The sequence below is a fragment of the Zootoca vivipara genome, chromosome 2, assembly GCF_965207765.1.
Source record: "Zootoca vivipara chromosome 2, rZooViv2.hap1.1, whole genome shotgun sequence".
NCBI classification, from domain to species: domain Eukaryota; kingdom Metazoa; phylum Chordata; class Lepidosauria; order Squamata; family Lacertidae; genus Zootoca; species Zootoca vivipara.
Window position 1 is genome coordinate 12,095,435 of NC_142584.1, and position 27,940 is coordinate 12,123,374.

Here is a 27,940-nt window from a genome sequence, read left to right on the forward strand (position 1 = left end):
CAGTCAGGTTTGTATGTGTCCCCCAGTACCTCCCAGGAACCTCCCAGGTGGGTCTTGAAGGTGATGCCCTTCTGGTTTTCCTGAACACCTAGTGTATGAGGTATACTGTATCTGTAGGTGGAGGTTCTATTTTAGCTCTCTCAGCCATCGTGGCCAATACAGTGGAACCTTGGTTCTCGAACGCCTTGGTACTCGAACAGTTCGGCTCCCGAACGCCAAAAAACCAGAAGTAAGTGTTCCAGTTTTTAAATGTTTTTCGGAAGCTGAACATCCGATGCAGCTGCCGGCACCAATCGGAAGCTGCACCTTGGTTTTCAAATGTTTCAGAAGTCGAACGGATTTCTGGAACGGATTGCGTTCGAGAACCAAGGTACACCTAGAGGACTAAAGGGTTCCCTATATTTGTCATGGCCAGCAGCTAGTACAATAGTTATTTACTTACTTAAGGGTTCTCCATGCCTGGTAAGTGGTCTTTTGATTCCCCGGGGCCGTCCTCCTAACCACCACCTTTTTCTTTCTGCAGTACTATGGCATGAAGGAGATGAACTACTACACCGTGCTGTTTGGTGTGTCTAGAGCTCTTGGCGTTCTGTCGCAGCTCATCTGGAGCCGGGCGCTTGGCTTCCCTCTGGAGAGACCCAAATCCATGAGCACAGATGGGCTGATGGTCCTTGTGGGTGCAAAGTCAGGTTAAAGCAAGGGATAATGTGGCGGGGGTTAGCTGTCAAGGGAACGGTAGAGACAATATGACTTTTTTGTGTTTTGTTCAAAGGGCCTTGAAAAGATCCTTCCTTAGAGGCACTGACCATCGCATATTTTTTCAGGTTATTTATGGGATAAATTCAGATAAAACTTATAGATACTTATCCTCCTCCCCCTCCCCCTCTATCACACCTGCTACCTTAAAAAGACCACCTTAAAGTTAGTTTAGATTTCTAAGCGCAGGGCCCGGGGCAGCTCTTCCCAACTTGAGCTGATCCCCCCCGGCTAGAGAGAATGTTGCTTCTTTCCAGCTCAGACCCCCTCCTCTTTCATCCCCTCTTATCGCCCCAGGTTGCAGGCCAGGAGCAGAGAATACTTCCCCTTTAACAATCATGTCATATCACATGCTGCTTTTTACCACCTTTCACAGATGGGGTGTTCTGCATTTTAAACAATGCCCTCCCTTTTTGGCAGGAGGGGGGGTTTGGAAAGGAAAGCAGTTATTTCCCGTCAGCTGAGCCCCGCCCCCTTTTGTATACCCGTCTCCCGCCACTGTCAAAAACAGCAGAATTGTGCTCTTAAAAGACAGAGCAGGCAGGGCTGTGACTTGAGTCACTCTCCGGTGAGCAAGGAAGGAATACAGCTCACTTCCTTGCCTACCAAAGAGGGGCAACACAGACCTTTCCCTTGCCCCATCCCAAAGCTACCGCAGCACTTGGTTGTCCTCACCTGCATCAATGCAGGCAACCCCCCCCCCAAAAAAAACCCTGATCTTCTGTGAGATGGTGCTTTGTTCCCAAAGAGAAGACTCTCAAGAAACTTAATTTGCCAGGAACAAATACCTCCTTGCCTCCCTCCCTCCTCTTTGGCCAGAGGAGATGAGAGCAGCGTGTTTGAAGCAAGTGACCTCCCCCTCCCATTTTTAATTTTGACTTGACTGTTGGTGCTGTGGTACCAAAAAGGTGGGTTGAGGGTGTCTCAATAGCAAAGAAGGTATTGGTAACATTTCCAAAACGGCAGCTGTAATATAGCACTGCCGTGTGGCACTAAATTGGCTGTCCACACCTTGAGAGCAGCGATAGGTGAAAAGAATGGAGCCTGTCTCCTGGCCTCCTTTCCTCTCTAGAAAGGACTTCATACACTCCTACCAATGTTTGTTTTTTCTCTGTGTGTTTGTGTGAAACCCATTTTGTCCTATAACCACACACAAAAAAGGAAAGAAAAACCCCAATCTTAAGTTGAAGGCACAGTGTCGACAGCTGTGTAAGCATCAGCGTTCCGTTGCAAACTTCGGGTGGTTCTGTACAAACTGCAAAATAAATGTTTTTATTAACAAGTTACAGTATTGTAGTCTGTCCCTGTGTATCAGTGAGGCCTGCAGCCCTTTGAACCATTGCTCCCAGTGACTGTTTGCGCCCACTCCCACAAACCATCATAGTTTGCTTAGGATACTGGAAGCCCATAATCCTAAAGGAACAGGACAACCAGAGCTTCTATACAGGTAGACCTTGCCAACTCCAAAAGTCCCAGTGACAGCAAACACAAGCCACGTGTGGCTGTTGGTTTGGGGTGGTCACCCCACTTAACTTTTTACTTGCACTGTTTCATATCCTAATTTGAAGTTGCTGCTTCCTCCGCAGCAGGGGTGAGATGTACAGCTACTTGTCACAAACCCAAAGGAATAACCCCAAGGTTCCTTCTATTCGTCTCTGTCCCTTTTGTATATGCTCATCCAATAAACTCTGTTGTACAATCACTACTTCAGGGCATCATCTGGAATAGGGCATTTTGAATTGTTGGTATTCCGGTTTTGTATGGCAGTGGCGAGGCAAACCACTCAGCAGGTATGTATTCTTCTTGTACCGGGCAATTGCAGAGGCAATAGCTCCAAGGTGGAAATGACTTCCTTGATGCCAAGCATGGACATGGAATATTGTGTGTGTGCGTGCACACAGTGGCAACCTGCAAACCATACTTTTACCCCCCCAAAATGTACGTTGTGATGCGCGTGCTTGATTTGTTTCTAGATTCCTCAGCATTGTGCAGTGATAGTGAGGAAAACCCTAGTGTTGGTCCTTAGCATTTTTTGATAGCAGCTGGCTGTGTTTTTAATTAGGTAACCAAAACCTTTCATTGGAAAGTAGGTGGCACACTGGGGAAACTGTAGCAGTTACTTCTCCTTTGACTTAACGGTTCAAGCAGCAGAAAGTAACTTTGGTTGCTTGCTTGTATGCCTGTGTATAGGGTAGGGACCTTAGCCCTCTTCACAAGCCCCTATGTGTTCAGTAGGATTGCTGTTATTTTTGTTGAGCTTTTTATTCTACCAAAACACTGAGCGGGCAGCCATTCAGTCCTTGCTTTCAAAAGACAAGGTAGAAGCCCTAGTAGACGGGGGGAATGCTGAAAGAAAGGTGTGTGTTGTGACAGTGTCTTGGGCAAAGAAGTTCCTTAGGCCTTGCTGGAGAGGCTAGAGATTGAACCTGTGACCTTTTACATGCAGAGCACATGCTCTGTTACGAAGCCATGACCCTTCCCCATATGGCTTGTGGTAATCCGCAAGCACAAATGTAGTCGGCACTGAACTGGGTATAACCACTTTATGAGTGGCCACAAATCCACACCTGCCAGTAATTTAACTTGGGAGCGCATGGAATAAAAGCGGCTTCCAGATTCTCCTGCTGCAGACCTGTATTTAGAGTGCAGAGGTTTAAAATCGAGGATCAAGTCCCAGCCATGCCCCCAGCTTACCTTGGGCAAGCCAAGCCTTTCCTTGCCCTTGAAGGACACAGTGCACACGTTGGTAAGAAGCCAACAGCTGTTGCCTGTAGAGAAGGGCGATGGTTCTGAGCCCATCTGGAATGACGTTCCCAGAAGGCATCTATAAATAGCTCAGTTCCCTCGTGGTTGTGCCAGGATATAGAGACTGTGGTATGAGAACACAGCCCTGTTTCAGCAAAGAAATGTGCTGTAGTCCTAACCTAGGATTAGCACATTTCATAAAGTCACACAATGCAGTCCTCCTTTGCGAAGAAGGGGGGGTCTTGTCGGTATGCCCTCGTGTCAACACCTATTCCCACTTTCACAGAGGGAAGTATTCAGCTGCAGTTTGAAGTGGTAGGTCTCAGAAAGATTATAGCACATGTATCACCTGAAGGTGAAGCTTTGCTCCAAGCCCTACTGGAAACTTAACTGTACATCCAAATTATGGTCCGGGTGTCAGAGGCTTTGTGGTCAGATGGATAATGGCCTTGTACAACTGCTGTAGGGACGCAGGTGGCACAGAGGTTTAAACTACTGAGCCTCTTGGGCTTGCTGATCGTAAGGTTGGCAGTTCGAATCCATGTGACAGGGTGAGCTCCTATTGCTTTGTCCCAGCTCCTGCCAAGCTAGCAGTTCGAAAGCATACCAGTGCAAGTAGATAAATAGGTACCAGTGTGGCGGGAAGGTAAATGATGTTTCTGTGTGCTCTGGCTTTCGTCACAGTGTCCCATTGCACCAGAAGCAGTTTAGTCATGCTGGCCACATGACCTGGAAAGCTGTCTGTGGACAAACGCCGGCTCCCTTGGCCTGAAAGTGGAGATGAGCGTCACACCCCATGGTCGAATTTGACTGCACTTAACTGTCCAGGGGTCCTTTACCTTTACAACTGCTGTAAAAGCAAACTGGTTGTCTGTAATGCAGAAACTACCATATATGTCCATGTATAACCCCCCCCCCCATGTATAAGACAAACCCTAAAAAAATTTTTGAGGGGGAAATTGCCGAAAGCTGCTGAGCTTCTTTTAGGGAGAGATTGCCTAGAGTTATGGAGCTATTGGGGAGGGGCATCACCGCCACCAATAGCTCTACAGACTGCCCAGCACTGCAAATCGCATGCATCGTCGTGGCCACCAATCGTCTGCACACACTCTGCCAAAAGCCCACCTGCCCACTCGACACAACCACAGCTGATTGCACACACGCCTCGCCGCTGCCGTAAATCAACGTCCAATTGCCACAGCCAATCGTCAGCAGGCCTTGCTGCAGCAACCAATCACACGCCCAATCACCGCTGCCAATCTCCTGCTACCTGCTGACACCAATCGTCCGTCCCCCCCCTCTGCTATCCGTATATAAAACGACCCACATTTTTTGGCTATTAATTCTAAGGAAAAAATATCGTCTTATACATGGAAAAATACGGTAGTCAGCTGTTGTGATTTGCCATCTGCTGCAGCGGCAGAATAGTCACCAGATTTTTCAAATGTAAAACCCACGTTGTATCTTGCCATGCCTGACAGTTCTGGGTCCTGACGTAGTTGAGGACTCAGAGAGGGGTGGGGATGGGGATGCTGTACTCCATAGTTTTGCAATTGCACCATTGTCTGCCTTGCCATGTTCAGAGTTTGTTTTGCCCTTGTTCTATAGGTATTGCCAGTTGTCACCACCCCTGTTGTAAAGCACAGCCCTATGTATATAAGCCAAACTAGGTTTATACCAGGCATCCCCAAACTTCGGCCCTCCAGATGTTTTGGACTACAATTCCCATCTTCCCCGATCACTGGTCCTGTTAGCTAGGGATCATAACCCCTCTCCAGCCCTGGGAGGAGCATGGGGAGTGTTCGCACAACACACCTACACATTGCAGCCGACACACTTAACACGTTGTGAAGCAGAGTTTGGAAAGCTCTGGCTTCGGCACCAATGATGAAGCATAACATTTCCAATGCTTTCAAAGAATATTGATGCAATAGGTACCAAATATATACTTATCAGGCAAATCCAGCTGTGGAAAGTATATGCATTCTACCTGAAGAACTATGCAAAGTTAAAATCGACAATGTAGCTAAAATCTTAAATAGTCAAGTCCCACATGTGTCTTTTTGCAAACATTTTTTATTGGTCTATAAAAATGCTCTTGGGATTGGTTCAGTCTTTGAACATTCTCGGACAGGTTTTGCAGCTATCAAATAAGATTCACAGTTAAAGGGTAGAACACAATGATGATTTCCTCTTACTGTGCATAATCTCATTTTCTATTCCCTTTTCCTTCTGGAAACACCCCCCCCCCTTCTTACAAGCTGAGGTAGCATATACCAGGCTAAGTAGCATGAGGGAGCTGCGGCCCTGATGATGATACAGGTAGGAGCAGAAGGCACTGCAATGTTTAGGACACAATCGCTTTACCGACTGGAGGGGAGCAGGTACAAGGTTTAAACATGAGGTGCCCAGAGGCTTAAAGTCCAGGTTCATGGGGGGGAAGCAGGTGGGGGCAGCAAAAGAAAAGATAGAGAACCATCTGATCTCTCTAAAGGAAGATGCTAACACAATCAAACAACAAAATGCATTGCTGATTTTTCTGCAGTAGATATAGTTTTAAGGGCCAAAATGACTCCAATGAAGGCAAAGCTCTTGTTAAGAATGTAAAAACTGAGGAAGTAATGACAAGAAACCTGGAACATTAAACAAGCACCAACCCAGGACACATCATTTGCTTGTACATTTGGTGTCAATAAAGAGTTATGTGCTCCACTGCAAATGAAGTTAGCAGGGCCTTAACATTCCTGTCCTCTGCACGGGACTTGAACACTACAACCTTCAGCAGAATCTGCCCCATGAACTATCTTGGTTCTTGCATTTTAAAGGGAGTGTGGTTCATAGACTGGAGCAAACGCAATTCATTAAATCGCAGATCAAGGTCACAATGATTCAAAGTAACAGAACCACTAGTTCATTCTCCTTGGTGCCTTATAATGTCTTGGTGAACTGGGCTTCATCCCTGCTTGGCAAATGCCTAAATGCAAGGCTGCCCGTTTTCAATTTAAAGTGATTTTTTAAGAATCACTAGCCACGTTGAGCACCTTTCTTTCAGAGTTTCTATTTATAGCTGCAGAAGAGAACTGCAGTGAGCATGAGGCTCAGGAAGGGAGAGGAGCATTACTGTTTTGTTTGGCAATGGCAGAATTGCTTTGAAGCAGCAAAACTTTTGGGACAGAAGTCCATGCCAAAGGAACCCACTTTAAAGCCTCTGTCCTGGCAGCATTGTTCTGAAGGTTAAGAGTCCAAATTCAAGGGAGGTATGCAGGCAGCACTGTCTCTGCATTAGAAGCAAAGGAGGCAATACATTTTGGGCTCTGAAGCTGCTACCATGTCAAAATCCCCTCTCCCCCTTCCCAGCAGAAAAGAATTTTGTGGTTTGAATAAATTGTGCAAATGGAGACAATGGGATTCTCTCTCATTTCCCTTGTGAATGCACCTTCCACCCCCCACCCCCCTTGCAGTGGAAAGTAGGCTTACTTATGATAACTACAAGTTGCTTGCGCTACTCAAAGCCTCTTACATCCCCCCAGCCTCTGGCACAGTGGCCTAACCATATTTACACAGAAGTAAGTCCCACCAAGTTCAATACTAATTACTTCCAGGTAAGCATGAATAAGATTGCTCATCTTATTGGCAAAGGCTGTAAACAACAGCAACTGTAGCGAGACTGCCAGACAGTCTAGGTGCCAATATCACAGAAGTATTTCTGAAATACACTTTAGTTTGCTTTAAAAATCCTTCCCTGTATCCGCAAATCCATATTTTACAGTAGGTATATACAGCCAACTTGACCCCAGTTCACTTTCAAACAGAGCAAGCCTGAAACTGATGTGAAGCCAAGGCTCTCCCAGCTGAAATCACAGTCCCTCTTCTATGCAACTGATCCTCGTGTAAACGTGAGAGTTCAGGCTGGTTCTTCTTGAACGTGTGTGGACATGAGAGAAGTTTGTGTGCTAGCCCTTGTGCCCCGCTGGTCACTTTGCTAGACTTGAAGGGCAGGTTCCCAAACACATGGTTAGAAGCATAAAACATTCCTGCCAGCCCACTCCATTTAATTCAAGGGCAGCCAAGTAGGAAGGTGGAGTTCTAAAGTGACTGTTTTTCATGAATACAGCGCAGGACATGCTTAGCAGAGCAGGTCAGAAGCGTGCTATTGTTAATGACTTCCTCTCGGAGTGGCTTCCTCACTAGCACTTACTGCCTTTTATTATTACTAAAGGAGCTATTTGCTCAGAGAAGCATTCTGGAAATACAGGTCTTAGAAATGCAAGCCTTTCCTCCCTGAGGACTCTGAAGAGATCACTGCCCTGTGTGTGCGTTCCATAGAGCAAGCCTGTTTGTTCTTGCAGGATAACAGCAGAAACTGGGATAAAGAGCAAGTAAATAGTTTCAGCGGCTCAGAAAGGCAGAAGGAGGTTGTTCTTGGAAACAAGCCCCCTTCGGTCGGTAAAGCTGGCAATTTTGGGAGATGGGAAGGAAAGATTTGGGAAGAGTTGCCGGGGGAACATCTCGGCAAAGGACACCAACTGTACAGTCAAATCTATACAGTTCGCAGCATAACTGCATGGAGCCAATTGGTATGCAAAACCAATGGCGAACAAGAAGCCTTTGGAATGACTTGCGGGGTCTGCCTCCCAAACCCGAGTTGCAAGCTCAGCACAGGAAGTGGGCGGTTGTTTCCAGAGCCATTACAATGATAGCAACGCAGTAAATTTGGGATAGAAGCCCAAACTAGCACATATTCTTGCATTCTTTGGAGGAAAAGTGAAGCAATGAAACCTGTGGCCAGACAAAAGGAAGCCATCCATTGTACAATGGGCAACACCCAGCAGCCTCAACAGGAGATTGCTCAGGTATCTATGCCACAGCACTGCCCCCCCCACTTTATGAAGAAAGAGGGGGTCATGTTCCCAATGGTCCATATGCCTCCCGCTACCCAAACATGGCAGACTTCTAGCCATGACCCCATCACTGGTCCTGGGATCCTGGTTCTGAAGAGGAAAGCTCAGAGAGCAAGGACTTGTAACCCATGTAAGGCAAGCCTCTGTTAAGCCAACTTCAAGCCCCTCCCCTCCAAGGGCAGGTATAGCAGATCTACACCTCACATTGGAGCAAGTGGGGTGGCCTGGCTGCTCAATGGGCACAAACAAAACGAGGCCCACGGTTCATCCATCTACTTTATTTCGCTCAACCTGCCGTTTTAACCTATCTTCCTCCTTCCGCTGAGCAGAGAGCCATAGGAATCTGAAAAACATAGTGATCACTCTCACCCCATGTTATGCAATGGCAGGCACACAAACACCCTAGTACCTGAAGCTTGGAAGCACTAGGGCCTGGAATACCCCAGGCCCACATCGCAGGGCTTAACCCCAGCAGTCGTATGTGTGTGTCCACACCGCTTGTGCAAAATGTGCGTCTAAACATAGATAAACTCCTTTTCCAGCTCAAAACAGGGTACCGAGTTTACAGCAAAATAGGCAACACAAATGGATGCCTGCACTGGGGGAAAGTGCAGGGTGGGATTTGGGGAGACCCACAATGGTGGCCATGGGAACAGGAGGCAATTTCAGGAACAGCTGCCGGGCAGGCATGGTTGGTCTCAACCTGCAGCTTTCAATGGAGCCAAGACTCTGCAAGACTCAGAATACACACCCAAACTAAGCAGCTTCCCACAAGCCAGCTGGAGACGGTGGCATGCTAATCACTCCCCACGGGTGGCGCTTCATCTCAAGTGGGCTGCACAAGGCATAGTCACTCTCCCCGTGTGGAAATATTTGGTGGAAGGGGGACCATGCTTCCGCGCAGGTGGAAGTCCTGTCCTCAAAGCAGCAGCCCCCAGCCTGATAATGCTATATTCCATTCCCATAATGCAAAGCAGCTACTGTGAGCGCTGGCAGGCTCATGCAACCCACTGTCTCAATAATCCCAAAGATGCCATAGGCACGGCACTTCAAAAGGCTGCAACCAAGACACCCACCTCTGGGTTTTAGGTGGCGTTTCAAGAAGGTTGGACATAGGTTTTAATGAAACAGGAGGGCAGAGGAATCTGAACTTCTGCAGAAAGCTCTGGTTGCACTCCTAACAAGCAAGTAATTCTGCTTCCTTTCTCCCCCCCCCCCCCCGCAAATGTGCACCCATTTGGAGTGTGTCTTCTAACATTTCTAAAACTATTCCGGCTCCAAGAGGGCCATATCTTCCCCTTGGCCCTTTATTTGGCACACATCTTTTGCTACTCTGCACTCTGCTATCAACCAAAAGGAAGACACGGGGCAGCTGGCTGGATGCTAATCTCCCTTAGATAACCAAGTGATGATACGGTACTGTTTGGGCAAGGAAGAATAATCCCAGCCTGATGTTTCAGCACAAGTACGACGTTAGCTTCGCACAGCCTCAAAGAAAGCAGCAGCTGCAGAGCACCCTCTATCTACCAGCACCCTCAGTAACAGACACCAGCCACCCTGCACTGCTTGCCTGCTCCCCTCCGCCACGCCTGCATTTCCGCTACTGCACTCCAAACCAACGTTCAACCAGCAGAGTCTTGCAAATCCAACTGCTAACAGCTACGGAGACTGCCAGACAAAAAAGTACAGCCTCTCCATGCTTATTCTCTATTGTCGAGAGGCAGTCCAGGTCAGGGCTTTCTTCCTTTTTTAAAAAAACAAGTGATTTACGAAGCACAATTTCCAATGGGCCCTTCACTAGGCACAGAAAGAGAGCACATGACCACATGCTGTGAGCTTCCGCAACCCCTTGTTCCCCAGAGAAACAGGGTTCGGCACTGTCCTCAGCCTAAGACAGGTCATGCTGGCACATACAAAATAGGTGGAGAATGGGATGGGAGACGATCTGCAGACTGGGGATTAAGGGGTGGGGAGAAGGGCTTCAAAGAAAGCCCTACAAAACAAAATGTGTATGTATGACCCAGCATAAGAGCATGACTAGGCAAAACAGACAGTTAAGAGGTTACTCCGGAGGTTAACATGGCCACCTGGCCCTTTCCTTAGGAAAAAGACTCTCTTCATCACACCAGGCCCAGTGGATAAATTAAGACAGGGTACCAGGAGAAGCCAAATAAATAGATAAAAACAGAGGGGCTGGGGAAGCCATGAGTGCACACCCCAGCGCAGTGTCCGCGTGGCCACCAAAGCAGCAGGGAGCCCTTCACGTCTGGTGGATCTCGTGGAACATGAGCTCTCGGGGAATGCGGGTCTCGGGACCGTAGTTCTTTGCCGCCCGGCGTTCAAAAGCAGCAACCATCTGCTTGACCACCTCGTCGAAGAAAACGGTAGCCAGCTGCGAGTGCAGCAGGGAGCGGAACTCGAAGGAAATCTGGGGAGAGAGGAAGAGTATTAGCCTGCCATCTCGCAGCTCTTTCAAAGCTGGGAGGGTGGGGGTGCAGGGATGGGCAGCCGAGGCTCTCTTCAACAAGCAGGAAATGCTGCGTTCTAGTACTGGGGGTGTATGAGGAATATATCCTGTGACAGGTACGAAAAACCCTGCTCTGTAAAGTGCTCTGCAGCTGATATTCCCAAAGGGTTTGCGACTCCCCAAGCGCAACGGGCATGGTTGGCACAGATCATTTTGTTCCTGGGCACATCAGCAGATAATGCCGAGAGCAAGGTACGAGAAACCTGCAGCTCCGCAGACCCAGCCGGCACGGCCAATGGTCAAGGATGACAAATGAGCTGCAATGCAGCAGCGGCATCTTGAAGGCCACAGGCTTCCCACCCCTCGTTTACATTAAGCCACCTGTTAAAAACAGTATTCCCAGGATGGTGAAAGTACCCTCCAACATGTGCAGCCATCATCTTATTGCTGGCAAGAGATGGGAGTTCACACCTGGACTTCTGCCCAGCCCACCTTTTCCACTCATAGATGAGGAAAAAATCAACTGCAATCCTAGTGGGACTTGTAAGGTGGTTCAAGGACAGCACTATCTTGTGCAACAAGGCATCACCCCAGAGAAACGTTGCCAGTCTCTCGTAAGATGCCAGTGCCATCTTGTAGACCCTGTCTCAGGCAGGAGGGGAGGGGAGGGGAGGAAGGCAGATTGGGGGGGGGATGACAGAGGAGTAGAATTCCTCATCTGCCCCCATTTCTCTCCTCTTCTGATAACCTAAGAAGCTTCTCTGAGATGAAGCTGTCCTCCAGAATCTATCCCAGCTATTCTAAGACAATAGCACCATTTTAGAGACGCAACGGAAAAAGAAACAAGCCAATGGTGGATTGCAAGGTTGGAGGAAGAGAATGAGATTTGTGCAATCCCACGTTTGACCCTTAAGGAAGGCACTTTGTCCTGCCTCATATCAGTATTCAAAAATAGGATGGTGTGAGCTTAAGTCACACCAGCTGGGATTATGTAGAGGCAGCAGCGATGGTGGTGGTGCTGAGGAACAGACCCATCTCTGTCTTGTGGAATGCACAAGAAGATTGAGAGGAGAAGAGGTGGTTAAGTATCCCATAGCAAGCGTTCACACCTCCACAGAAGGTCACACTTTAGGATCAAAAACTTCCCCAAAGTCACACTCATTAAGAAGTCAGGAGTTTTGGCTCTCACCTGCTCTCTAAGAGACAAAAAAGTGAACCCAAGAGACACAACACTCGAGGCCTGGCCCTTCTGTACACGCCGTTTCTGCTCATGAAAAAAACATTTGCTTCCTTGGCTGACTAATGCTTGGGCTTCATCACAGGCAAGCACCTTTCTTTCCTGTTTCAAAAGAATAAGCCTACCCCTTGCTGGGACAGACCGACGAATCCTTTGTGGAACAGGAGCAGAGCTGCCTGAGAACACTTATATAGCCACGTGTGCTTACCGAGAAGTCCACTGTACACGTGCGGGGGTAGCCAGGAATGCCAGGGCTGAAACGCCAGCTAGTCTCCAGGTGGTTGAAGAGCTTCCCGTCAGTGCAGACCGCCTGGGATATAGGACAGAGGTGAGATCAGAGAATGATTTTGCTAGCAACGTCCATGCCCACCCAGATAAGCTAGAACAAGCGTATCCATCCCTGGTTCCGAATGCAGCTCTGGGGCTGCAAGTCTCACCCACGACCCATCAGGGGTGCCATCAGTCAGTGTTAGGATAAGGCCTCTTTCCTAAGCACTAACCATTTGAAATTTCTACATGGCAAGTTGTTGAAATCAGTGCTCCTGATTATACAATGTACTGTATAATGGAAGATATTTCAGCCAATGGAAGAGATTTCAGTCTGGATAGCACAGAAATGTGCAGCTACATTGGCTCCCAGTACGTTTCCGAGCACAATTCAAAGTGTGGTTGTTGACCTTTAAAGCCCTAAACGGCCTCAGCCCAGTATACTTGAAGGAGCGTCTCCACCCCCATCTCTCAGCCCGGACACTGAGGTCCAGCTCCGAGAGCCTTCTGACAATTCCCTCTCTGCGAGAAGTGATGTTACAGGGAACCAGGCAGAGGGCCTTCTTGGTGGTGGCGCCCGCCCTGTGGAACACCCTCCCATCAGATGTCAAGGAAATAAACAACTATCTGACTTTTAGAAGACATCTGAAGGCAGCCCTGTTTAGGGAAGTTTTGAATGTTTGGTGTTTTATCATGTTTTTAATATTCTGTTGGGAGCCACCCAGAGTGGCTGGGGAAACCCAGCCAGATGGGTGGGGTATAAATAATGAATGATGACGATTGTGGTGGTGGTGATAACTCACCTTTACTAAGTGAGGCCGCACCAGTGTCACAATGGATGTGTAACGTTCCACGACAGGAGGAAACCCGACTTCCAGCTGGGCCTTCACATGGCCTGTCCGCTTAGAGACCACAACTGATTTCTTGCACCAGGGAACAAATTCCTTATATTCATCCACATTGGACACAACTTCATAGATCTCCTGCATGGAGTAACTGCAAGAGACGAGAGAGATAATTCAGGATCCCCTATTATAAATAACACTGACAACCTGGTGGTGACAGTACACAAGGTACATCACAAGGAACAGGTAAGGCATTATATAACTGAACTGTCCAATGAGTTTATTGTGAAGAGGCTAGGCAAGTGGGAGATGTCTGAAATCACAACTGGGTTTGCACATATGCAGAATATTGGAACCTGGCTCTGAGTTCAGAGCTTGACAGTCATGCTCAGAGCTTGTCAAAGGTAAGAGAACTTCCAAGGCAGCACTGCCTCCCTCTTCCTCAAGCCCAGGACTTTTGGGTGATGGGACATATAATGCATTTTATCTGCTGCAGTCACAAGGTGAGGGAGTTTGGTACATAATTTCTTCTTATTTATCCAAGGCACCTCTATGCCCTACACTTTATTATCAGAACAAATACTTCATTCTTGGGGTGTATTTGTCCAATACATAGCAAAGCAGAAAAGTCCTCAAACATAAGTTAAGGGTTAGACCAGGCATCCCCAAACGTCGGCCCTCCAGATGTTTTGGACCACAATTCCCACCATCCCTGACCACTGGTCCTGTTAGCTAGGGATCATGGGAGTTGTAGGCCAAAACATCTGGAGGGCCGCAGTTTGGGGATGCCTGGGTTAGACCCAGCACACAATTGACACCTTGATTCTAAACAGACTGACTGAGAGCTACTTCTAGGCAAGTGTGGCTATGGGCACAGTTTGAGTGGCTTCCTCGGATTCACACACAAAACTAGGAATGGACCCTTTGCCTTTGCAGTCCTATGCCACTGCCTACGCTTCTGGACAATCTTTAAGTCCAATATTTGGGGCTTCTTCGTTTTAGAAAAAGCAGCACGTGGGGCGTGAGATGTTTATAAAATTTTGAACGGTGTCGAGGAAGCAAGTTTCCTCCCTCTTTCATACTGTTAGAACGCGATACCATCCAATGAAGATGAATGGCAGGAGAATCGGGATGGACAAAAGGAAGGACTTCACAACGCTCACAAATTGTAGGGCGGGTCCCCAACTTGGACAGCTTCAAAAGGCATTTAGACAAATTCACAGACAATCAGGCTATTCAAGGCCACCAATCATGATGGCTGGCTATGCTACTGTCTAGATCAGAGGCATCATACCTATGAATACCAGTTGCTTGGAAACAACTAGAGGAGAGGCTATTGCCTCCCAATGCCCTGTGGGCTTCCCAGAAGCATCTGGTTGGCCAATGTGAGAAGCAGATGCTGGACTAGAAGGCAAGGTGCAGTTTTGTTCTAATCACAAATACAGCTCATTCACCCTCCTGTGAAGCAAGTCCACTCACCCAAGGATCCTCCTTTCCGAATATTCCTTCCGTTTGTTGGTGAAAGGCCCTGTAAAGTTGATAAACGTCCGGCTGTGCTGAGCACTAAGATCCCAATCGGCACTGCTGACAGCTGGGGGGGCACGGATCATCAGAATCCCACAGGATGGCATGTACCTGGAACTGAAAAATCCTCAGGATTAGCTGGACTCAACGGTCAGGAGATTCGCTGCACCTTCATGAAGATTAATTCCAAAGGGACACTCTTCAATGCCCAGCAGAAAGCAAAACAGGAGTATTAATCTGAGAGTTTCCTCATAGATAAGTTACATGAAGCATGACCAAGCACCACCTTTTGAAGTTGTGTTCTTAGGGAAGTTTTTAACGTTTGATGCTTTATTGCATTTTTAGTATTTTGTTGGAAGCCGTCCAGGGTGGCTGGGGAAACCCAGCCAGATGGGTGGGGTATAAATTATTTATTATTTTTATTATTATTAAATTTGAAAAATATCACCATGTCTGGAAATAATGAGCACAGTACACAAGCCTGATTCTAAAACCATTTAATTTTCAAAGATAAAGGCCCCTGCTAATCTATATTAATGCTATCCCCCCAAAAAATCCTTGAGCATTCTCTACATTTGTGAGACTGAGTCCTCAGAGCCGAGACCATGCACATCCAATCTGCCAAGCAGCATGTACGGGCTTAAGCTACCACCCACCATCATATTTGAAGCAGCAACTTGCAAACCTGCACCATGATGAATTTGAGAAATATGCAAGGAAATAAAGGAACGTAACTTACTATATGGCTTATCACCCACGCTGACAAACTGAGGTAAGGTCCAAGGGGAAGCCTGCTTCCTCCCCAACATCAAAGTAATAAACAGGGTCTTTTCTGTGTTCCCCAAGACCTTCTCCAATGTTGGACAGAAGGACAGCACATACGGTAGTTGTGTATGCCATAAAGAAAAAAAATACCTCCTTTTGCCTGTTTCTGCTTTCAAACGGGCTTCAAGCAGGCATTTTACATAGACAGCTGGGAGTATGACAGCAGTTGGCGTGCTCTTATGTTTGATCTACAGCAGAGATGTTCAACCTTTTGGGGTGCATGGCTCCCTTGACCAACTACATTCTTTGAGGTACCCCTGTGGGGCTCAGAAGACCTAACAGCCCCTCACCCCTTTTTCCAAACACCCTCCCTTGTGGAGTGTTCCTTCAGCCTCCTCTCTTCTCCCCACTCCTTGGGACTCCTCTGGGCAGCCGCAGCTGCCACCCCTGGTCTCTGAGCTGTCCTCCCTGCCCCAAAGAGAGATGCCTCCTCACACTGGCCCACAGGGGCCTGGGAAGCACCCCCTGGCCAGCCCCCAGGGGCACCTCTCACCTGGAGAGCTTGTAGCCAGGGCTGCTGCAACAAACAGCTGTACAGGGTCTTTGGGAGGCAGAGATGTTAGAAGACATCAGAGGAGGGAGGGAAGGAAAGAGGGACAGAGGCCAGTGTTGCCCGTGGCATCCCTGGCCATTATTCAAGGCACCCCTGGGTGCTATGGCACCCTGGTTGAAAATCACTGATCTACAGTGTTAAGAGATGAGTGGGGGGTTCTCACCAGTTCATCCCACAGACGGCCCTACAATGGGGAAAGGTGAGGTTGCTGCCTCAGGTGAAATATTTTGGATACTATTAAGGGCAGCAGAGTTGAAAACGGACAGATCAGACTCATGTGGCAAGGCTCACAGACATGAACAGGAGCTGTCAGGAGCACTTCTGTAACCTTGCACAGCTCCTGTTCATTTCAATGGGGCTTCTGCAGCAACATCTCCCATTGGATTGTGCCTTACATTAGTTAGCAATCTTAGGCTGGCCCTGTCTGATCTCTCATCTTGCTTTTGGGTCACAAACCCTTTGTTCCAGAGAAAGTGAAATGCTTGAACCCTGACTGGGACTGCCAGACATGCCCACAGATACTGGTGGACGATTTCCTCCTTCACTTCCCACAAGTATTGCTCAAAATTACATGAAGGAAACACCAGACAGGGTTACACAAGCCCTCTGTGCTACCTTGTGCTCTGGCCAGCTTCCATCTCTCACACTGGCACTGGCTGGCTGGCTTATCTTATGCAATATTGACTCTAAGCCCTCCCACTGGATCAGCTGAACTGCCTTGTCAACCAATAAATGCTCAGAGTGCCAAGCGGAAAGTCTATTCAGGGAAGGAGGAATTTCCATACCAGAGGGGAAAGAAACTAGTACACTTTGCATGAACGGAATGGACAAAGCTACAGGCTGCTCGCAATCGTGACCTCAGGGGACTGAAGAAATGGACCTGTATGGTTTCTGGAGCACCCCATTACTGGCTAAGGGGATCGGTGTCATGACTAGGGCTAGGCACACACATCATGATTCGCAATACATTGCCAGGTCAAAAACTATGAAACCGTTATTATGATATGGACTTCAAACCAGGTTTTGGACGATATATTAGTATATCACCCAGCCCTATGCTTGACCCAATTTCATCATGCTCTGTGTCTTTTTGGCATGAGTCAGCAGGAGTTTAGCTTCCTTAAAGTCTTTTCCGGAAATGAGAAGAAAGTAAATACAGTAGGTAATTGGTGTGCTAGTCCTTTGCTGTACCAGCAATAACTCTTTACAAGGGCAAGTTCTTTCAGGGGACTTGCAGCATGCATTGTGAAGGTGGGAAAAGGTCTGAGAAGCAGGAAATGGATCCAGCAACATGTTGCAAGATCAAGAATCTATGCTCCATAGGCAACTCAGCCCCAAAGGATCGCACATTTGACATCGAACATTGCAGCATACTCAGGGACAAAGGGACTCTAGAAAAACAACAACGACCGGTTACAGTAATAGCTGCCCAGCAGGTTAGCTGGGACATTTATTTTGGAGTGCTGCCAGACAAGTGCTTATGAATAGGACTGTTACGTAAGAAAGTTAAAGCACAGGAAATCCAACATGCCACTGGTGAAACCAGGTGCTTTTAATCTGGGATGACAGAGCACACAGTAGGTTAACCCTCACAAAGCCCTTCAAAGCCCATCAACTTACTCCCCATAAAGAAACTGAGGAACGACAACTCACATACCACCACCACTTGTGGGTGCACAAACTTGTATGTTGTCTGGTCCCAAGCCATGCCTCCCCTCCTTATTCTCATTCACACAAAGTACAAACAAAATCTTGTACCAAAAGGCATTACCATTAGCAACCTGGTAGCAGCCAGTTCCATAGGCTCCAACATCCCCATGCTGGGCCAAAGGGCTCAATGGTAGAGCCATCCGCCTTGCGGGCAGAAGGTCCTATGTTCAATCTCCAGACAGAGCTGTTGCCAGTCAGTTTAGGTGATACTGAGCTAGACAGGCCATTGCAAGGCATCTTCCTATCTTTCTTGCTGTGTTCTATGAAGTCAAACACTGCACATTATGCCAAGACATTATTCTGGCACTCTCCACAGTCAGTGGTTGCTAACACAGCAATAGAAAAGCACGGTTGTGTACATCTACCTGCAATCTAGACATTGTATGCTTCTGAACAAAAATAGGGCTAATGCAGAAGCCAAGAAAAGCAGTCCTACTGAAGGATGTTCAAAAGCCAGGTGCATCTTGAAATGTGGTCCAAGGGAGCCCAAAGACTCTAGTGGCACCAGCTCTTAACTCTGGATCTTCACCTGTTTGCTAAAGAAACAAGCACCACCAACCTTTTCCAGCTTGAAGGGCAAAGATGTGCCATTGTCCTGCCAACTCTATGTTCTAGGATCTTATTTGTTTCACTGGTGCTCAAGCCAACACAGTCCTAACAAGCTTTAGCAAGCCAACAAGTAGCAAACCTCAGCCTAAAGACGATGGATAGCTTTACCAGAAGCCATGGGTCTGTAGAGAGTCAACTATTCACAAGGCAAGTTCTCTCTTTGTTCTCATCTCCAATAAGTGATGCTTACATAAGCTAAAGAGAAAGTATCCATTAAGCTGCCCTTTTCATGTACCTCTTTGGAGATTACACAGTTGTAAATGCCACCAGCTACCAATATGAAACACACTGTTCTCCACCAATACATGGACACAAGATGAGTGTCTTATTTCGGAGAAACGGATCCAGGAAACCACCAGTCCCTGTGCACTGAGTCACAACTCTGCAAACAAACATGGATTGAAAAGGGCGAGGGGGAGGACAGAGAAACTCATTTGCTCACCTTAATTGTGAGTACAAAAAGATACGTAGGGGGGTACCGTACTTTACACATAAGTGACCAAAAGCATAATTGCCACTGGTGGCAGTGTTTAATTCTGGTGACCCTCAGGTGTGTTCTGCTAAAGGAACAAGACATTTCTTTTGGGGGGGGGGGATGCTACCAGAAACAGAGGGAGGCAAACTAGCACCAGGCTGTGTTATTTATTGGGAGACAGCATTAGGGTCATGAGCTGGAGGAATGGGGTTCCTACTAACAGCCCTCCCCCATAATCACCTGCTGCTTCATCCCTGAAATAAAACCTCTCAATGTACCACAGTGTGTATGCAACTTTTCCCATGCTCCCTACAGGGATGCAGCCATTAACCAAACCCCCTCTAACCATTTGGTGGATCAGTTCACACAGACCTGTTACCCTTCTTCATCTCCCTCTGAGCATGCCCTTGCTACTGACACAACCTCCTCCCTGACCTCTTTGTCCTCCACCCTCTCACTATCCTTGGCCTTCCTCCTAACTCACAATAACTTTATCATTTATTATTCATTGAATTTATATATTGCTGAGGTCTCAGGGCTTGCAACCCTGCAAGCTCCTGCTCACAATATAACCTCCTCCCTTAATATGCCAGCATAGGTACCTATTTAACCTCCATTTCCCCTTCCAACCCCTCTCCTTTTGGCATTAGCTCCTCTGATGACCTTCCAAGGGCTGTGCATCTTATTCTCCCCTAAATTCCTCAGTGCTACCCCACTGAATTGAGAGCCAAAGCACGGGGGGGCATATACAGCATGGTGGATGCCCCCCCTTATTACTCCCCCCATAGGCACCAGCACCTGCCTAAGCCCCCCCCCCAACGCTGGGCTCTTGTTTAAAAGGGGCCTGTCCATTTCCGACGCGTTGCCTTTGAACTCCGACGGGAATGTTTGGGTTTGCCAACTTTCCCTCTTCCTCCTGGCTCCTCTTCCAAGCTGCCCCGGGAAGGCAGGAAAGTCGAGAAGCGAGTATTTTTCCCAGCATGGAGAATGAGGCGCTAGAGGGGTTTTTTTGGGGGGGGGGGTCCAGCTTCCCCTTTCGAGTTTGCCTGCCATGCAGCTGTGTGAGGCAGAGGAGCGCCTGCCGGGGGGAATGTGGCAACCCTAAAGCTGTACCCAGCCCAGGCTCCTCCTCCTCCCCCCACCCCGGTCCTCCTCTCCCTTTTCTTTGCCCCGCTCACCAGCCGGTCGGGATCAGCCCTCCCCGAGCTCCCAGTCGCCAGACTTCCCGGAGCCGGCGGGCCGCCATGAAGGGGGGAACCTGAAGTGGAAGCGCGTCCGATTCCCCGCCGCCTCAGTTCTGCCACCTACGAGAGACAGACGCCGGCTCCGGCCTCCGTGAACCCTCACCCCCCCCTCGCCGCTTACGTCAACGCGTCGTCAACGCGTTGCCATACCTCACACTGGCTGGGGGGGGGAGGAGAAGCGAAGCGGGCGCGATGCATGGCGGGAGGCGAAGGCATCATGGGAACCGTAGTTCGCTGCTGCTGCTCCCGGAAGGGCCGAGCCGAGAGCCTCGCAAGGGTGCTGGGGTGTAGTGACGAATTTACATATACTGTAATCTAAACAAGCTATAGCTTAGGGCCATACTCTCTTGGGCCCCCCCAAAAATATACTACTTCTTAATTGTATTTCACTATTAATATACTACTTCTTCATTGTATTTCAGTCCAACAATTACTTTGATAAAATACATATTTTGTTATGTGCAAATGGCTTTAGATACCTATTAGGTCCATAAATTACCATATAGCATATATTCAACACAAAAACAGCGACAATTTGTTTTTGACAAAGGACAGCTGCACATATAAAGGGCCCCATTACCTTCAGTAGGCCTCATCAAACCTAAATCCGGCCCTGTTCGCAAGGGTGCTGGGATGATACCTATTAGGGAGGGAATGGAGGCGCCGGGAAAGATCGTAGCTTTCAGAGCAGTCATAGTCTCACTTTGCAATGTCAAGTCGTCTTTTTTTTTAGGTAACAAGGCACCTTATTGTGGCACAAGCTCAACCTGCTTCACATAAAAAGCTGAGGAAACCCTGGTGACTCTCATGAAAAAGCACAAAAGCCTGCGACAACAGGAACAAGGATGCTATTAGCCCAGAGATGGAAAGAAAATAAAGTCCCTACCAGAGAAGAATGGCATATTAAACTGTTGGACTGTGCCGAAATTGCAAAATTGACCAGAAAGCTCAGGAACCAAGAAGACCAAAACTGCAATAGAGAATGGGGAAATTTTATAATTTATCTTGGAGACCACTGTAAGCAGATGAAAACACTAGCAGGATTGCAATAACACTTGTAATGTAGCAAGTACTATTGAGATAATGGAGTTATATAAAACATTGGCTACTGAAAAAGATGAGTAGAAAAGGTTTAACAATAGGACCCACCTCCCCCTCCAAGGTGGGAAGTCCAAAGATTTGAAGGAATCTTCTGTTGATGTGTGTGGCTGTATTGTTATAATTTAATATTTGTAAAACGAAATAAAATTATTTCCAAAAAAAAGCACGAAAGCCGCATCAAGGCATGTTAATAAGTAGGGTGCCAGCTTTTGAATTCTCCATAAAGTGTTCATCAGGCCAGGTGGTGAGCAGGTGGAAGGTGAATTAGGTGGAGGGGGAAAGTTTGCTGCTGCATCCAAGCCAGTCCATGACAGCATGGGATGCCGGAAACGAAAGGAGCGGCAGTCTAGTGTACTTCCTGGATACCTGCTCAGGTTCTCCTTTCCCTACAGGAGTGGCTGAGCTTATCTCTGCGCCCTTCTCATTATCTCTTTACCTATGCATGACAGCTGGGGTTGTAATCTGCTTGCCTGTGGCCCATGGTTGTTCATTACACAGGATGGGAAGGGCTAAAGCTCAGTGACAGGTCACATGAGTTGCATGCAGAAGATCATGAGTTCAGTCACCGGCAACTTTGGCTGGGGGAAAGGCACATTTACCTATGAGAATGTCATGGAGAGCAGCCGCCAGCTGCTGTCCAGGCAATGCTGAGCTAGGTGGGGCAATAAATAGCCTGACGTAGTTAGGCAACTTTCTATGTTCCTATGAAACTGCTTCATTTATTTGTACCAACTATCATTCAGATTTGATAAAATAATCAGTTTAACAGATGTTATGCATTGCCTTTAGAAGTTAAAGCCTTCCTTGTCCCGCACTCAGCTGCTTGCCCTAAGGTACCAAGCTCTTCTGTGATATCACAGCAAGTAAGTTTGCCAATGAGCCTTTTGTTTATCCAGCCTCAGTGTAACATTGATGTATTAGTTGCCTGTGGGCTGTGAACATGCTAGTTTACAAATAAACCAATATAGATAAGGATACTACAAGATACCGCCTTTCTCTTCTCCAGAAGGCATTGTTCCTGCTCTGATGCTTAGAGACGTTGAGCTGCTGTAGTGTTAGGATCCTTACATTTTCTTCCACTAACAACAGGCTGGACCAAGAGTAAAGATACAATCCTAACCCAATTTACCTGAATCCACTGAATTCAATAGGAATTGCTTCTGCTAAGTGTCCCTATTTTCCAGTAACAGCTCCCGATTTACAGAAGCTGTCCCAGTTTCTGATCTACTCCCAGAATGTCCCACTTTTCCTTAGGACGTCCCTATTTTCATTGGATAAATGTTGGAGGGTCTGGTAGAATGTCCCTATTTCCATCAAATAAATGCTGGAGGATATGGAGTTATGTGATCCCCGAACCAAGGAGATACATATACAACCATTAGAAGACACCTGCAGCCCTGTATAGGGAAGGTTTTTATGTTTAATTTTTTTAATGCTTTTAAATGTGCTGGAAGCCACCCAGTGTGGCTGGGGCAACCCAGTCAGTTAGAAGGGATATAATTATAAATATTAAATAAGACATCCCTATTTTCATCTGAGAAATATTGGAGGGTATGTAAGGTTCAACGACAACTATAAAGTGCTATCAGTTTTATGCCAGTTGCAACTGTTATGACCACAACGCCCCCTCCCGCCCCCGGCAAAGAATCCTGAGATGTATACAGTACATCAATGACTTATTGGGGAGAGAAAATTATTACTATAAAAGAGCATTTGGAAATTTTAACAGAATAGACTTTCCAGCAGTGCAGTCAGAAATAGTGTATAATTTTCATGGCTTATGAGCAGAAGAATGGGTTGGGTGATCTTTTCAAAAACATGTCCAGCTTTGCACTTTGGTGACTTTGTGAAAATAAACGTAAAGTGTATATGCACTTTCCCTGTTCTCCTTCCCTAGTAGATCCAGAGAAAGTGTTCAGTGGTGAATGAAAATGTCAGCAGCTGATCTTTAGGCCTATGTCATTTCACCTTGATTTCACTGTTAGGTAACACGGCTAATTACAGGTCCAATAACATAATTATAAATAGCCTTGGCAGCGCAATCTCCGATCCCTTCCCCATGAACTCATTTGAACCAATGTTTAAAGTTAACACCCAGGCGGGCTGTCTGAGGCCAAGTCACACAGAGAAGTAGCCAAAATCATAATTCCTTCCTGTGCCTCTGCCCTGTAGCATTCAACATAATGATGCTTCAGGATTTTATAGCATCATAGAAAAGAAACCATTTCCTTCCGTCCCTTTAATTCCATTTTTTTTTCTATCTAACAAAATCTATATACCACTTCATTGTAATAAAACCTTTAAGCAGTTTACAATATAGAAATTATCAATAAAAACAGTTAAAAGGAAGTAAATTTAAAAACATTTTAAGGAAATTAAAATTAACAGCAGACTAAAGAGATTAAAACATATCAACATCTATGTGTCTGGATAGACTTGCCTAAACAAAAATGTTTTAAGCAAATGCTGAAAAGAATACAGTAAAGACACCAGCCTGATGTCAATGGGCAGGGAGTTCCAAAGTGTAGACGCTGCCACACTAAAAGACTGATTGCTTTACATTAGTGCAGAATATCATGTGACACCTGTAACAACATCAGTTCTGCAGATCAAAAGTGATTGGGCAATCCTGCGAATAAGCAGCTATTCAACTCTCTTAGGACTGGAGAGGGCAGACTTCAGGCTTGTTAGATCTCCTTGTTTTTATACTCAATCCCCCAGAACTATGAATAGAACTGGGTGCTTCTAAGCACATTCTGAACCTAGGAATTTCTTTTCAGGGCCAGATCTGAACTGCACTCACAGTCCTGTCAGCCAAAAGTCTGCTCCTGGTTAGCTCTCTTCCTTTTGGCTGCCTAATTTAGATGTGGAAAGTTGTTTTGTCAGAAGAGTCAGAATTCCTTGCTGATCTACTGCAAACCACTAAGAGGTCTACTAGTAGATTCAGATCTACCTTCAATCTACCCATTTCAGGAAGTGTGCTAACAGACAGCATGGCTTTTCTGGGACCCAATTCAGGAAAGGACACTGAAGCAGAGCTCGCTTCTTTAGACATTTTTGCACTTGAAGTACAAAGTCAAAATAATCATCCCACTCCTTTGGACTGGAGCTCACATATATATATTAATTACACACAGATACAAGAGAATAGAGAGATGAAAGCAACACCCTTTCTGGAAATGAATGTTCGAAGAAACTGCTTCAAGTAAGGCTGATCCTGCATGCAGCGAATCTCTCATGGTATACTCCCAGTTGCACAGCCCAGTCTTAAGCAAGTTTATTTGAAATATGTTTCGACGGCAGACCAACACGGCTACCTACCTGTAACTAGAAGTTTGGAGCTATCTAGTTTGGAGCTATTGAGTAAGATTAGAAGAGATACTGTATTAGGTTCTCTATAATATATGCTGCTCTGACTACTAGGAAAATATCTGAAATGCAGATTGGATGAATCATGGTTCATTTCATTTTTTTAATCACACTGAGTGCTGTGCAGGACTCAGCTATCAGAGCACGCCCCAATACAATTAATGCAAAGCACATATATTACAAATTCTTTTGCAACCGTTAGAAAGATTAATTGATTACTTTAAGGTAGGAATCACACAGGGAGTGGCAACGGTCCCAGCAGCATTGCAAATTTCACTCGGTGCACTTTGGCAACCAAATAGGTTGGAGGCAATGGGAGAGAATTATCTGTTTACATGCCCTCTTTCTTCTAGCTTATGGGGGCCTACTGAGGATGCTTTGTCTGAAGTCCCTCCAAATCCTGCCACTGATTTGACATCTCATAATTTAAAAAATAAAAGCAAGGTTAGACACCTAGAGAAGTAAAATGCATTTGGAATTATAAATAGAGCTTTGTATTTCTTCTTTGGGGCCAAACCTGAATGCAGTATTTGATCTCCATCTCTTAACTGTCAGGAGTCCTTTAAGTCCAGTCGCGAACAACTCTGGGGTTGCTGAGCTCATCTCACTTTACTGGCCGAGGGAGCCGGCATTTGTCCGCAGACAGTTTTTCCAGGTCATGTGGCCAGCATGACTAAACTGCTTATAGTGAAACCAGAGCAGCGCATGGAAACACCGTTTACCTTCCCACCAGAGCAGTACCTACGGTATTTATCTACTTGCACTTTGACATGCTTTCGAACTGCTAGGTTGGCAGGAGCTGGGACCGAGCAACGAGAGCTCACTCCGTCGTGGGGATTCGAACCACCGACCTTCCAATCGGCAAGCCCTAGGCTCAGTGGTTTAGACCACAGCGCCACCAGCATCCCTAATTGATCTCCATCTCTAAAGGACCCCCTCTTATTATTGCCATATTCCATGCATATTTAGGATATTAGGTTGATGGAGTATAGGTTAAACTTTTTCCCTCTGAGGCTCTTACCCAGGCATCCCCAAACTGCGGCCCTCCAGATATTTTGGCCTACAACTCCCATGATCCCTAGCTAAGAGGACCAGTGTCAGGGGTGATGGGAATTGTAGTCCAAAACATCTGGAGGGCTGAAGTTTGGGGGTGCCTGCTCTTACCTCTCAGAAACTCTCCTCTAGCTTCCCAAAATTTTGGGAAACAACATGCAGGATGAGTAATATGGAAATAAAACAAAATGGTAATATGAGGGAAGTCCAGGGGGGGGAGGAGGGGAAATATGGAAAATTGTTAGCGAAATATTGTTAGAGGATGTATACACGGAAAAACCAATTAAAAATATATTTTTTAAAGAAACTCTCCTCTAGCTGAGGTCCCTTGAATCACTGCTTGATTTTAGCCACATGCATGCCCATCTGACAGTGATATCATGAAACGGCGCAGGCAACTGAGTAATATGTAATAACCAGTGCTGCAGTTTAGGCACTTCTCTGGTCTAATCCAGTGGCAGGTTAAAACTTGCCTTCCCCTTGTGCCTTTAACAGTGACTTGCAGAAATCAGGCAAAGCTTTCCACAGCATGGAGAGAAACATAACCTTCTGCTAATGTTCTGCATATTCAGCCACTGTTAGAAGCAGAATTACAGGGGCAGATTAAGAAGTTGGCAACTGTAAATTCATTGGTTGCTGCATAGTGCAATTTTTAACCATGGCACCAGAAAGTACAGTGGATACTGCCCTCTACTGGACCTGAGAAATTCTGTGCCATAGCCTCACCACAAATTCAGCCTTCCCCATGCAATCCTGTAAAAGCAACACATATATTTGACACAGTATCTTCAGATATACAGAAAGGAAACCACATTTAAGGCTTGAGATTGGGCTAGTGGTAGGAGCCGATCTCAATTCTGTTAATATGCAATGAGTATGAAGAAATAATGAAAAAGAAAGACAGCAATTCTTCTCCAATATGCTAAATAAATGGAACTGACAGGAAATCTAATTATCTGACATTCTGCTTTGATTTTAACAAATGTGACAAGGTGAAATAGTCTGATCCTAGCCATATGAAGAATGAGCATGGGTTGTAATGACAGGACAGGATCAAATGCACACTCTTGAGACATCTTGGTTGGAAATCTGTTCTTAGGAGACCTGTGAGAGGTCTGCCATTCTATATTTAGGGAAGAGTCATAAACATTTTCCTGCCAGTGGCTACTGTTCAACTCAGCTGTAATTGCATGCTTATGCCAGATTAAATTGGCGCTATTATAAGTCATTATTTCTCTACTCTCTGGATAGTTATGAAACTAACTTCCACAAGTTATGCACACAGCCTGAACCAACAGAGGATATCAATCTGGATGTTTATTTGACAGTGCAAATCCTATGGCTCTAATCTTACATGCCAATGTTTCCCAAATTCTCCCGCCCCCATAGACAAGTTCAAATTTGCTGAGGGTCTTGGACCACTTAATAATTATTCTGCCTTGTGTAGCAATTGTAACATACCATGCTAGATGCTATGATTTTAATTGCATTTTTACAGAAATGCTGCAGTCCCCCTGAATGAAGCTTAAAGACCACTGGTGGTCCACATCACAGACCACCTTTTGGGAACCCCTGTTACCATCATCTTCCTAGAAGCAATACATGCAACACCTTTTTAATTGAGGAATGAATATTGTGGGCACTGAGAAACATGGAAGCTGTTTATTTAAACGGCACATACCGTACACAGCTAATTCACAATTTACACACATTTAACTTGTGTGCATTCAGTTTATGCACTTGGTGAAATTTTAAAGAATAAAATAAAAGTGGGTGGGTATGCAGGGAAAAAAGACTTTGGCAATCCCACCTGCCAGACCCCAACATTTTTTGACTATGCGCAATTTTGGCTGTACGCGTTATCCCCTGGAACGTAACCCCCTGTGTAAGTTGAGAGTCGCCTGTACTTTTCATGAGTTTTGCACCTGTAGCTTTTATTAATCAGTTAACATACCCTCCAACATTTCTCTGATGAAAATAGGGATGTCCTATTCCATACTACTACTGCTACTACTAATATTATTTATGCCCCACCCATCTAACAGCATCGCCCCAGTCACTCTGGGTGGCTTCCAACATACTGTATATAAAAACATAATAGACATTAAAAAGCTTCCCTATACAGGGCTGCCTTCAGATGTCTTCTAAAGGTTGTATAATTATTTGTCTCTTTGGCTTGGGAGTCGCATAACCCGCTCCAACTAATGCCAGTGTACTGGAAGAAGCAAAATCACCAGTGTCGAAGCAATGATTCTTCAA

General features: G+C 46.3%; 2 protein-coding genes and 1 long non-coding RNA gene across 5 annotated transcripts in view; 2 read left to right on the top strand and 1 right to left on the bottom strand.

The window, feature by feature from the left end:
- Positions 1 to 2,042, top strand: part of CS (citrate synthase) — a 33,356-nt gene extending 31,314 nt beyond the window's left edge. For all 3 annotated transcript variants that reach the window (XM_035103767.3, XM_088662909.1, XM_088662910.1), the window contains exon 11: positions 524 to 2,042. In XM_035103767.3, the coding sequence (XP_034959658.1) occupies positions 524 to 694 (171 nt within the window). In that variant the 3' untranslated portion in view covers positions 695 to 2,042. The remainder of the gene's footprint in view (positions 1 to 523) is intronic.
- Positions 2,043 to 5,559: 3,517 nt separating this feature from the next.
- COQ10A (coenzyme Q10A) lies at positions 5,560 to 20,316 on the bottom strand. The gene is made up of 5 exons (XM_035103766.3): positions 20,093 to 20,316; positions 14,698 to 14,859; positions 13,177 to 13,369; positions 12,315 to 12,416; positions 5,560 to 10,830 (listed from the first exon to the last, which is right to left on the bottom strand). The coding sequence occupies exons 1-5, from the start codon at positions 20,158 to 20,160 to the stop codon at positions 10,663 to 10,665; spliced, it is 693 nt and encodes a 230-aa protein (XP_034959657.1). The 5' UTR covers positions 20,161 to 20,316; the 3' UTR covers positions 5,560 to 10,662.
- On the top strand, positions 18,748 to 21,960 carry LOC148686726 (uncharacterized). Its single transcript, XR_015948363.1, has 2 exons — positions 18,748 to 18,888; positions 20,892 to 21,960. It is a non-coding gene; the product is annotated as an uncharacterized LOC148686726 (long non-coding RNA).
- The last annotated feature ends 5,980 nt before the right edge of the window (positions 21,961 to 27,940 follow it).